Source organism: Prunus persica, chromosome G3 (assembly GCF_000346465.2).
Source record: "Prunus persica cultivar Lovell chromosome G3, Prunus_persica_NCBIv2, whole genome shotgun sequence".
In the NCBI taxonomy this organism is placed as follows: Eukaryota; Viridiplantae; Streptophyta; class Magnoliopsida; order Rosales; family Rosaceae; genus Prunus; species Prunus persica.
Window position 1 is genome coordinate 25,791,429 of NC_034011.1, and position 11,643 is coordinate 25,803,071.

Here is an 11,643-nt window from a genome sequence, read left to right on the forward strand (position 1 = left end):
ATTTTCATTTTAAGTTGGTGAATAAGTTCACAGCGCGACAAAGTTACCCATGAAAGTTGCAACTTTTACTGTAGGATAGGTGGTAGTTACTCTTGGGATTTTGTATCTCCAGATTGAATGTTTAATACCTTAGCTGGAGATGTTAATGTTCGTGTTTGCCTCTAATAAAAGTATTTGATTATTGGAAAAAAAGGATGTTTTGAATAAGAAACCCTTTGTGGTGATTTTTTTTTTTTTTTATCAATGCTCAAATTGAAGTTTTTCATCACCTCTTTTAGGTTATGTTCCCAAGTAAATCCTTCTTCCAAAACCCAGTCTCTAACACTGCTTATGTTCTCTTTTAATTCTACATCGTCTTTGACCGAAGTTGCTATAAATCACTCAATTGTTCTTTGACATGGTTCTTGTTTTTGTTTATTTTTTTCACTATTATATGCAGATAAATCAATAGAAATCATATTTTCCCCAAATCTGTTACGAATATGGTGGTGGGTGTGGCTATGACAACGTTTTTTCAGGTGATGGTGATAGGATTCATTTAGGCTCATGAGTTGCTTTAAGGTTTTGGTCATGTTGGGTTTGTGGCCTTTGTTTGAGCATATGATTAATTGTGGATGTGGTGATGTGGGCTAGCAGTTTTAATGCGACTTTTGTCCGCTCTAATTTTGTTTTTCACATGTCAATTTGTTACCCTCTTAAAATTGGTATTTTAAATGTCTTGTACTGTTGAAGTTTATTTAATGAAGTTCATCTTTGAAAAAAAAAAAATGTGTCCTTCTTTACTATGGCAAATAGTCAAACTATGCCACGTGTGAGAAACATTATCATCTTGTAGTTTAGACCATGACTTGCATTAAAAGAAAAGAAAAAAAGTATTGCTTTTTCTTCTCTTTCTTTCTACTTATTTTTCTTACTGAGTGTGACAAATAAGAAAAACAAGAAGCAAAACTTCAATTGCATACATTTCTTGTGAAAAAAAAAAAGACAAAAAAAGAAGGTTTTCCAATTGCATTGTCCTGTTCTCTTCTGGCACAATGAACCTGAGTCATAATATGCATCCAGATGCATAATTTGACATTTATTTTTCCTTTCTTCTTTCTATGGCCACGTACGTACGTAAATATCCAAGCTTCATCCACATTCTTCTCCTTCGCCAACAAAACGACACGCTGTCAGGGTCTCATAGGTCCTCCCTCCCATGATGACCTGGTTGATATTGATCTCTTTCTATTAAAGTGGAAGAGCTATCTGAGTGTGTTTGCTCATCACACTCATTTGCTTACGACAAGAAAATCCTTCAATTCCCCTCAAAGTTTGGTTTTTCTGTGCATTTTAGTTATCAATGGCTGCAGCTTCAACTGATTCCACACCCTCTGTAAACAAGGCTTGGGTGTACTCAGAATATGGAAAGTCTGCAGATGTTTTGAAACTTGATCCCAATGTTCCTGTGCCGGAAATAAAGGAAGACCAGGTGCTCATCAAGGTGGTTGCTGCAGCTCTTAACCCAATTGATTACAAGAGGATGTTTGGGTATATTAAGGCCACCGACTCTCCTCTACCTGTGAGAGCCTCTTTCTCTTTCATTTTCTTTTAATGTATTTGTTTTTATTTTGAATTGGGTTTTAATGAAGGAAGTTTTGTCACCTTGTTATGTTTCTATTGCATGTTACCATTTAGCATGTTTACTGTTACTAGTAATATAGCTGGGCTGGCAAGTGACAAAGAATGTAGCAAGAATTCTTGTTTATTGAATTAATTTGTTTTGCAGACTGTTCCAGGGTATGATGTTGCTGGTGTGGTGGTGAAAGTGGGAAGCCAAGTAACAAAGTTTAAGGTGGGGGATGAAGTATATGGGGATCTCAATGAGAAAGCTGCGCAGCCAAAAAAATTTGGGTCTTTGGCAGAGTACACTGCTGCAGAAGAAAGAGTTTTGGCTCTGAAACCCAAAAATCTGAGTTTTGTTGAGGCTGCTAGCCTTCCCCTGGCCATTGAGACTGCCTATGAAGGGCTTGAACGAACTGAATTTTCTGCTGGTAAATCCATTCTTGTTTTAGGAGGCGCTGGGGGGGTGGGCACACATGTTATTCAGGTTAAGTAATTTTATTTCTAATTCCAAAATGTCTTGAGGCTATATATACCACAAACTGTATATGGAATTAAAGTGAAAACATTTCCACTAATTTGGGCAGCTAGCAAAGCATGTTTTTGGTGCTTCAAAAGTAGCAGCAACTGCAAGCACTAGAAAACTGGAGCTGTTGAGAAGCTTGGGTGCTGATTTGGCTGTCGACTATACCAAGGAGAAGTTTGAAGAATTGCCTGAGAAATTTGATGTGGTATATGATACAGTTGGTAAGATTCTTCATTCTGGTTTCTTTAACAATTCGATACATGATGTCATCCATATAAGGCATGCACCGACCAACAGGGGAGTTTATTGGTTTATTTATTTACCAGGAATGAATCAAAGACTCATTATTTTATGATGTTTTTGGCAAAAAAAATAAAATAAAAAACAGGGGAGTCAGATAGGGCAGTGAAGGCAGTGAAAGAAGGTGGGAAAGTAGTGACAATAGTATCAGGTCCAGCAGCACCACCTGCCGTCCATTTTGTACTGACTTCAACTGGGACTGTATTGGAGAAGCTGAAGCCATACTTGGAGGGTGGGAAGGTGAAGCCGGTGCTTGATCCCACAAGCCCATATCCCTTTTCCAAGACTGTTGAAGCATTTGCCTACCTTGAAACTTCCAGGGCTACAGGGAAGGTTGTTGTGCATCCCATCCCATAAGAAAGATGATAGAGATTGTGCAGGCAGGCAGGCAGGCAATCAGTCAGTTTGTGAGTTATGTATTTGTAATCTGCTGGTTGTGTAAACTTAAAGTGTTGTAACATGTAATAATGATGTAATAATGGGGATGTGAGATGCTTATATGTATTATATATGAAGTTGGGAGTTTTGATTGAGGGGCTTGGGTGCTGATCTTGCTATTGATTATACCAAGGACAACTTCAAAGACCTGCCTGAGAAATTTGATGTAGTCTATGATGCAGTTGGTCAATTTTTGAACATTCTTCATTGCTGTTTCTTTCTCTGCTGATATATCAAAACAAAACACTTCAATATGGATATAATTCATTCTTCATTTTATTAATTAATTAATTTATGGTTTATCTGCTTTTGTGTTTTGGAAATTAACAAAACAGGACAGTCGGATAGGGCAGTGAAGGCAGTGAAAAAGGGGGGAGAAGGTTGTGACAGTGGAAGGCCCAATAACACCACCAGCCTTCATGTTTATGCTGACTTCTAGTGGGTCTATCTTGGAGAAACTCAATCCTTACTTGGAGAGTGGGAAGGTAAAGGCGGTGATTGATCCCAATGGCCCATATCCCTTTTCTAAGAACCTTGAAGCATTTGCCTATCTTCAAGCTAGTAGCAGAGCTATAGGAAAGGTGGTTGTGTATCCCATCCCATCCCCATGAGATACAGAGTTGAGAGTTTGGCAAGCGAGCATGTACGCGCACACATGTAAATATATGTGAGATCCTCATAAATAAAATAAAATATGAAGGAGGGAATGTGAGAAACATGTTACATAAGTCGGAGTTTCGTTACTTGTTTTTCATGCTACTTGCTTTGTTTTTGGTTACTTGTTTTGCTGCAATGTAATAAGGATCGAAAACACCTTGGCTGAGGTGGTTCCCCTTGACCTTTTTATTGTTTTGCCAAAAAATTTCTTCTTCTTCCCTTGTTTTGTTTTTTTTTTTTTGTTGTTGTTGTAAAAGTTTACCAGTTACACACAAAGATATTCCACTATGGATATAGATAAAGGCAATCCATCAAAAGACTATATTATGTTTGATAACATAACAATTAGGAAATCCGTCATCTTTTAACTAATAATATATGTACATGATGAATCATTATATAATTCGATAAATGTTCGTTCACCGACCTCCACCCGCCGCCGGTGGGATCCACCACCTTCTTCCTCTTTCAGTTTGTCTTAGTTTTCTTTCGCAATCTTTAATTAATGAGAGCATCTGTTGTTGAAGTGTCAAACATAACATCCAGTGGAGTTAAAAATATATAATAGCAAAGCAATGGTGCATGGGTTTTGATTTTGAAGGCAGCAAGAGCAAATGTCAAAATTTGATTGCCCATTGCAGCTTGTTTTTTAGCTTTTGAGATTATTACAGAATAATGTATTATTTTTTACTTGCTCAAAACAAAACCAGTAAATAAATACCCGATCTCCCTCCCCATTTTCCATCTCATTCTTCGGCTTTCTAAAAAGCAGGGTCTGGTTTGTTTCTTGTTCTACCACAATTAACCAAAGTTTCTTTCTTGTACATCCAACATGGCCGAGGCTTCATGTGTATCCACCACACCACCCTCTGTAAACAAGGCTTGGATTTACAGAGAGCATGGAGAAACTGCACATGTTTTGAAGTTTGAAACAAATGTGGCTGTTCCTCAAATAAAGGAAGACCAGGTGCTGATCAAGGTTGTTGCTGCAGCTCTTAACCCAATTGATGCCAAGAGGATCCTTGGCGTTTTCAGGGCCACTGACACTGCTCTGCCTGTGAGCTCACTCAACTCAGCTGGCCCCTCTTCATTTTTCCATAATTAAATCATTAACTAACTAAAAACTTATCATTATGAATTTATGAATCTGATTTGTTTGCAGACAGTTCCAGGGTTTGATGTGGCTGGTGTGGTGGTGAAGTTGGGGAGCAAAGCCAGAAAATTTAACATTGGGGATGAAGTGTATGGGGATATCAATGAGGAGGGTAGCATAAACCTGAAGAAGTTTGGGACTTTGGCAGAGTACACTGCTGCAGAAGAAAGATTGTTGGCTCTGAAACCCACAAACCTGAGCTTTGTGGAAGCTGCTAGCCTTCCAATGGCTATGGAGACTGCCTATGAAGGGCTGGAACGAGTTGGGCTTTCTGCTGGCCAGTCCATTCTTGTTTTGGGAGGCGCTGGGGGGCTGGGCACACATGTTATTCAGGTACACATTCATTAATTAATTTTGTTCTTATATTTTTCTAGCTTAGGTAAAGCAGTTTCAATGATCCCCCCATATATTGTTTTGTTTGTTTTTAGGTTAATGTTTGTGTTAATTTTTTGGCAGCTAGCAAAGCATGTTTTTGGTGCCTCCAGAGTAGCAGCCACTGCAAGCACTAAAAAACTTGATTTGCTGAAAAGCTTGGGTGCTGATTTGGCTATCGATTACACTGAGGAGAGTGTGGAAGACCTGCCTGAGAAATTTGATGTGGTGTTTGATGCAGTTGGTAATTAATTAAGAACTAATCTTCATTCTTCATTTCTATTTGTTTGCTAATTATGTGAAATGAAAGCGAAATAATTCTAAAATGAACCAAAAAATAGGTCAGTCGGACAAAGCAGTGAAAGCAGTGAAAGCAGAGGGGAGGGTTGTGACAATATTTGGTCCAATAACACCACCAGCCTTCATGTTTGTGCTGACCTCAACTGGGTCCAGTTTAGAGAAACTCAAGCCTTACTTGGAGAGTGGAAAGGTGAAGCCAGTGCTTGATCCCACAGGCCCATATCCATTTTCTAAGACCCTTGAAGCATTTGCCTACCTTCAAACTTCCAGGGCTGCTGGAAAGGTGGTTGTGTATCCCATCCCCTGACCCTTAGCTGAGATCAATTAGAGTTATCAATTAGAGTTTATGTCTCGTATAATTAATATATATATGTATGCTTAATCTTGGTTTAATTACTAGCTACTTGTATGTAGTTAGGTAATGCAAGATTGATGTTGTATAATATAAGTTGGAGTTTATAATTTGTATCCCCCTTTGTTATGAGAAATACTTCTCTGGCTCGACGTCAATGTTTATATTTCTAAGCATTCACAATGGTTATTCAATAGATGGTAAATAGTTCATAGTTCAATATTAAACTATTTTGGCATTTATTGAATTGAACTGCAGTTTTACTTGTAATAGTACAATTCAATAGCTTTAGATCAATAGTTATATTTACTTACATTTTTTTTCACATACTCAAATAAAATTTAATAACACTAAAAAATTGTATCATTGAAATATTTTCAAAGATATCTTTAAAAAGAGACCAATTTTGAATATATTTGAAAAAATAAATAAATTATTTTTTTTCTATTGCATTGAACTATTGAACAACCATTGCATATGCTCTTAACAACATAATGTATTAACTGCCGTATTTTATATATTTTTTATTGACATGTGGATCTCATGGTTAGTCTATTGCAATTGCGATAGATGGTTCATCATATAGCACTCTCTATTGCAATTGCATCTATTCCAATGAACTAAATCACACCATTGCAAGTAAGATTTTATTGTTTTAGTTCAATTTCATGCAATAAAATTGCATTGCTCCTAACCATTACAAATGCTCTTATGTAACCACATGAGAGAGAGAGAGAGAGAGAGAGAGAGAGAGAGAGAGAGAGAGAGAGAGAGAGAGAGAGAGAGAGAGAGAATGATATTGGCACAGGGGCATGAAGTATTTTCCTATGTTTTTGCCCTTTTTTTTATTGTTCTACAAGTTTACCAGTTACACAGACATTCCACTACGGATACAGATAAAGGCAATCCATCAAAAGATTATATTATGTTTGATAACATAACAATTAGGAAATTCACCATCTTTTAACTAAGGCTTAACTCTTAATTTGCCCCCTGAACTTGTACCTAATTTTTTATTTACCCACTATTTTTTTTTAAAACAAAATTAAAGATATAATTTTTTTTTATTGTTTTGCCAAAAAATTTCTTCTTCTTCCCTTGTTTTGTTTTTTTGTTGTTGTTGTACAAGTTTACCAGTTACACACAGAGATATTCCACTATGGATACAGACAAAGGCAATCCATCAAAAGATTATCTTATATTTGGTAAAATAACAATTAGGAAATCCACAATCTTTTAACTAATAATATATGTACATGATGGATCATTATATAATTCGATAAATGTTTGTTCACCGACCTCCACCCAGCCGCCGATGGGATCCACCACCTTCTTCCTCTTTCAGTTTGTCTTAGTTTTCTTTCGCAATCTTTAATTAATGAGAGCATCTGTGGTTGAGGTGTCAAACATAACATTTAGAGAGCTAGTACTAAATTTGGGACCTTACAAACCATTTGAACTTATTTTCTGTTATCAAATTATCAGTTAAATTTACACATCCAAAAACGAGTTTACGTGATAGTCTTGTTTTTTTCAAATGAGAAAATAAAACTATATAACAAACCTATACGAACAACCAATGACAATAAGGGGAAACCAAAGGACGTGAATGACTTCGGAAGTATGGCATAACAAGATAGACAATTAGTCATGAAAGTAACATCTCCCTACAATTGGTTGTACATAAATTTACAACCAATTGGCATACAAAATTCAGGTGAGAGTAAAAAGTATGCTGGATTGGTAATGATGTGGCACTTTGTTATAATTTATGACGCAAATAATAAGTTAATATCATGGGGTTTTTTATTTAAATAAAGGACCTACTAGTATAGTAGTTTGAAGCATTTACTTCCTCATGTAAGGTTCTGAGTTCGAATTCTAACATTCGTGTAGTGTGCGTGAGTTTAGTACGTCATCATCAGAAAGGTCTTTAAAAAAAAAACAAAATAAAGACCTTCCATTTTAATACTAGCAAAATAAGCGAAAAAGATGAACGGACGAGAATTTTCGACGAATGCGGACAAAGAAATATATAGTAGCAAAGCAATGATGCATGGGTTTTGATTTTGAAGGCAGTTAGCTTTTGAGATTATGACAGAATAATGTATTATTTTTTACTTGCTCAAAACAAAACCAGTAAATAAATACCCAGTCTCCCTCCCCATTTTCCATCTCATTCTCAGACTTTCTAAGAAGCAGGGTCTGGTTGGTTTCTTGTTCTACCACAATTAACCAAAGTTTCTTTCCTGTACATCCAACATGGCCGATGCTTCATGTGTATCCACCACACCACCCTCTGTAAACAAGGCTTGGATTTACAGAGAGCATGGAGAAACTGCACATGTTTTGAAGTTTGAAACAAATGTGGCTGTTCCTCAAATAAAGGAAGACCAGGTGCTGATCAAGGTTGTTGCTGCAGCTCTTAACCCAATTGATGCCAAGAGGATCCTTGGCGTTTTCAGGGCCACTGACACTGCTCTGCCTGTGAGCTCACTCAACTCAGCTGCCCCCTCTTCATTTTTCTCTTTTCATTTTTCCATAATTAAATCATTAACTAACTAAAAACTTATCATTATGAATTTATGAATCTGATTTGTTTGCAGACAGTTCCAGGGTTTGATGTGGCTGGTGTGGTGGTGAAGTTGGGAAGCAAAGCCAGCAAATTTAACATTGGGGATGAAGTGTATGGGGATATCAATGAGGAGGGTAGCATAAACCTGAAGAAGTTTGGGACTTTGGCAGAGTACACTGCTGCAGAAGAAAGATTGTTGGCTCTGAAACCCAAAAACCTGAGCTTTGTGGAAGCTGCTAGCCTTCCGGCGGCTATTGAGACAGCCTATGAAGGGCTGAAACGAGTTGGGCTTTCTGCTGGCCAGTCCATTCTTGTTTTGGGAGGCGCTGGGGGTTGTGGAACTCATGTTATTCAGGTACATATATGTTCATTTTTGTTCTTATTCTTCTAGCTTACCTCAAACAATCCTCCCAATGTTTTGGTTGTTTTTAGGTTAATATTTGTGTTAATTTTGTGGCAGCTAGCAAAGCATGTTTTTGGTGCCTCCAGAGTAGCAGCTACGGCGAGCACTAAAAAACTTGATTTGCTAAGAAGCTTGGGTGCTGATTTGGCTATTGACTACACTAAGGAAAACGTTGAAGACCTGCCTGAGAAATTTGATGTGGTGTATGATGCAGTTGGTAAATAATTATTCTTCATTTCTATTTGTTTACTAATTATGTGAAATAAAAGGGAAATAATTTTGAAATGAACAAAAATACAGGTCAATCGGATAAGGCAGTGAAGGCAGTGAAAGAAGGGGGAAGGGTGGTGACATTAATAGGTCCAATAACACCACCAGCCTCCATGTTTGTGCTCACCTCAACTGGGTCCATTTTGGAGAAACTCAAGCCTTACTTGGAGAGTAGGAAGGTGAAGGCAGTGATTGATCCCACAGGCCCGTATCCATTTTCTAAGACCATAGACGCATTTGCCTACCTTCAAACTTCCAGGGCTACTGGAAAGGTGGTTGTGTATCCCATCCCCTGACCCTCAGCTGAGATCAATTAGAGTTTATGTCTCGTATAATAAATATATATATATATATGCTTAATCTTGGTTTAATTACTAGCTACTTGTATGTAGTTAGGGAATGCAAGATTGATGTTGTATAATATAAGTTGGAGTTTATAATTTGTATCCCCCTTTGTTATGAGAAATACTTCTCTGGCTCGAAGTCAATGTCTATATTTCTAAGCATTCACAATGGTTATTCAATAGATGCCAAATACTTCATAGTTCAATATTGAATTATTTTCACATCTATTGAATTGAACTGCAATTTTACTTGTAATGGTATAGTTCAATAGCTTCATATCAATAGTTATATTTACTTACATGTTTTTTTTACATACTCAAATAAAATTTAATAACACTAAAAAATTGTATCATTGAAATATTTTCAAAGAGATCTTCAAAAAGGAGTTTTTATCAAAAATAGCCAAAATTTAACCCCCAAATTCATAAATGTCAGTTTTTAAAAATAATTTCAAATATAGCAAAAAACTCACTTAAATTGACCCAAATGCCCTCTAAATTATAACTCAATTACACCTAAAAGCTAAAACCCAAAATAGCAAGAGCACAAAAACAAGATTGGCTTCGTCAACTTAATCATGCCTATGAATCCTATCATAAAAATGACAATGTAATTACCAAAAAGAAGAAGAAAAGGAACAGCCGATGTTTTCATAAATCCAAGCAATAAAAATCATCTCTGCGGCTATGACTTGATTCGGTGGGTTTGGGAGTTTTTTACAATAAAAAAAGTTAAAGTCGGTTTCTTGACATAATAATTTTTAATTGAGAAAAAAAAGTTGAACTTTCTTGCAAAATTCGTATCATAAATACTGCTAGTCTGCATATGATATCAGGGGTTAAATTTTCTTGCAAACCATCATATGTGTTGCTGCCTTCCCTCAGCACAAGAGGTCAAGAAAAATTGCAAGGCCCTCGCTGTTCATAGACTATCTTCCCTCAACACAAACTTGTCTATATTAACTTTGCTTTCCATTAAGGGTGATTGGCGAGGGGCAGTGTCCTTGTGTTTGAGGGTAGGCTGGGTGGAGGGTGAGGCTTGTGCTCAATAGGTTACGGCTTGGAAGAGCATGCTTTTTGGTTAGGTTTTAATTTAGAGGGCATTTGGGTCAATTTAAGTGAGTTTTTGGCTATATTTGAAAGTTTTTTAAAAAACTGACATTTATGAATTTGGGGGTTAAATTTTGGCTATTTTTGATAAAAACTCTTCAAAAAGAGACCAATTTTGAATATATTTGAAAAAACAAATTAATTATTTTTTTTTTTCTATTGCATAGAACTATTGAACAACCATTGCAGATGCTCTTAACAACATAATGCATTAATTGTTGTAGTTTATATATTTTTTATTGACATGTGGATCTCATGGTTAGTCTATTGCAATTGCAATAGAGGGTTCATCACATAGCACTCTTTATTGCAATTGCATCTATTGCAATGAACTAAATCACACCATTGCAATTGAGATTTTATTGTTTTATTTCAATTTCATGCAATAAAATTGCATTGCTCCTAATCATTGTAAATGCTCTTATGTAACATCATGAGAGAGAGAGAGAGAGAGAGAGAGAGAGAGAGAGAGAGTAATATTGGCACAGAGGCATGAAGTATTTTCCTTCTTTTTTTTTGCCCTATTTTTTTTATTGTTCTACAAGTTTACCCATTACATAGACATTCCACTTCGAATACAGATAAAGGCAATTCATCAAAAGATTATATTGTGTTTGATAACATAACAATTAGGAAATCTACCATCTTTTAACTAAGGCTTAACTCTTGATTTGCCCTCTAAATTTGTACATAAATTTTGATTTACCCACTATTTTTTTTTTAAGAAAATTAAATATATGAACTTTTTTTTTTCGCCAATTTTTTCTATGTCGTCTAAATCCTCAACATTTCATCCAATTTTATGTTAAATCATTTAAAAAATTATTTTTTGAAAAAAATTGAAGAAAAAAATTTTCGTGAGTCCCACTTAACCAAACCCAATGCCAAGCCCACATCCCTCCCCCCCAACCCGAAGAACCCATCCCTCATTCCCCTTCTGTCTCTCCCCCTCCCATGCCCCTCCTCCTCCTCCTCCTCCTCCTCCTTCCCCTTCCCCTTCTTCCCCTTTTATATCCCCCACCTTCTCCCTCTAATCTCTTTCGCTCTCTCTCCTCCCGCAACCCCATCGACCACAAACCCCATTGAGGCACCCCCGCCCCCCTCATCAACCCAACCTCACAGACCCTGCTCCCACCCGAGACCCATCCCCAGCCCTTGCCCCACCTGAGACCCATCTCCAAGCCCTTGCCCAAACCCAAACCCATCACATCCCCCAACACTTTCTCCCTTCCCCTCCCCCC

General features: G+C 36.9%; 3 protein-coding genes across 5 annotated transcripts in view; all 3 read left to right on the forward strand.

The window, feature by feature from the left end:
• LOC18783184 (2-methylene-furan-3-one reductase) lies at positions 906–3,126 on the forward strand. Its single transcript, XM_007215622.2, has 4 exons — positions 906–1,561; positions 1,769–2,089; positions 2,190–2,349; positions 2,517–3,126. The coding sequence occupies exons 1-4, from the start codon at positions 1,343–1,345 to the stop codon at positions 2,783–2,785; spliced, it is 969 nt and encodes a 322-aa protein (XP_007215684.1). The 5' UTR covers positions 906–1,342; the 3' UTR covers positions 2,786–3,126.
• Positions 4,192–5,889, forward strand: LOC18782358 (2-methylene-furan-3-one reductase). 2 transcript variants are annotated; one of them, XM_020560186.1, is made up of 4 exons: positions 4,192–4,580; positions 4,686–5,009; positions 5,133–5,292; positions 5,395–5,641. In XM_020560186.1, exons 1-4 carry the CDS (start codon positions 4,356–4,358, stop codon positions 5,553–5,555), a joined length of 870 nt encoding a protein of 289 aa, XP_020415775.1. In that variant the 5' UTR covers positions 4,192–4,355; the 3' UTR covers positions 5,556–5,641. The 2 variants fall into 2 exon arrangements, with proteins under 2 accessions (XP_020415775.1, XP_020415774.1); XM_020560185.1 differs by having other exon boundaries at positions 4,197–4,580; positions 5,390–5,889.
• Positions 7,856–11,643, forward strand: part of LOC18783430 (2-methylene-furan-3-one reductase) — a 7,047-nt gene continuing 3,259 nt past the window's right edge. Inside the window, exons 1-4 of one of the 2 annotated variants that reach the window (XM_007216724.2) lie at positions 7,864–8,187; positions 8,307–8,630; positions 8,736–8,895; positions 8,979–9,498. In XM_007216724.2, coding sequence (XP_007216786.2) covers positions 7,963–8,187; positions 8,307–8,630; positions 8,736–8,895; positions 8,979–9,244 — 975 coding nt within the window. In that variant the 5' untranslated portion in view covers positions 7,864–7,962 and the 3' untranslated portion in view covers positions 9,245–9,498. Of the gene's footprint in view, positions 8,188–8,306; positions 8,631–8,735; positions 8,896–8,978; positions 9,499–11,643 lie in introns of those variants that run through there. The other variant, XM_007215954.2, reaches the window with a different exon arrangement.

What these genes read in the sequence shown, in the direction of transcription:
- LOC18783184 (XM_007215622.2), top strand. Translation starts at nt 1,343, where the DNA reads ATGGCTGCAGCTTCAACTGATTCCACACCCTCTGTAAACAAGGCTTGG. An exon ending in CCACCGACTCTCCTCTACCT is followed by an intron (nt 1,562 to 1,768) that starts GTGAGAGCCTCT and finishes TTTGTTTTGCAG; the next exon opens with ACTGTTCCAGGGTATGATGT. An exon ending in TGGGCACACATGTTATTCAG is followed by an intron (nt 2,090 to 2,189) that starts GTTAAGTAATTT and finishes TAATTTGGGCAG; the next exon opens with CTAGCAAAGCATGTTTTTGG.
- LOC18782358 (XM_020560185.1), top strand. Translation starts at nt 4,356, where the DNA reads ATGGCCGAGGCTTCATGTGTATCCACCACACCACCCTCTGTAAACAAG. An exon ending in TGGGCACACATGTTATTCAG is followed by an intron (nt 5,010 to 5,132) that starts GTACACATTCAT and finishes ATTTTTTGGCAG; the next exon opens with CTAGCAAAGCATGTTTTTGG. An exon ending in TGTGGTGTTTGATGCAGTTG is followed by an intron (nt 5,293 to 5,389) that starts GTAATTAATTAA and finishes ACCAAAAAATAG; the next exon opens with GTCAGTCGGACAAAGCAGTG.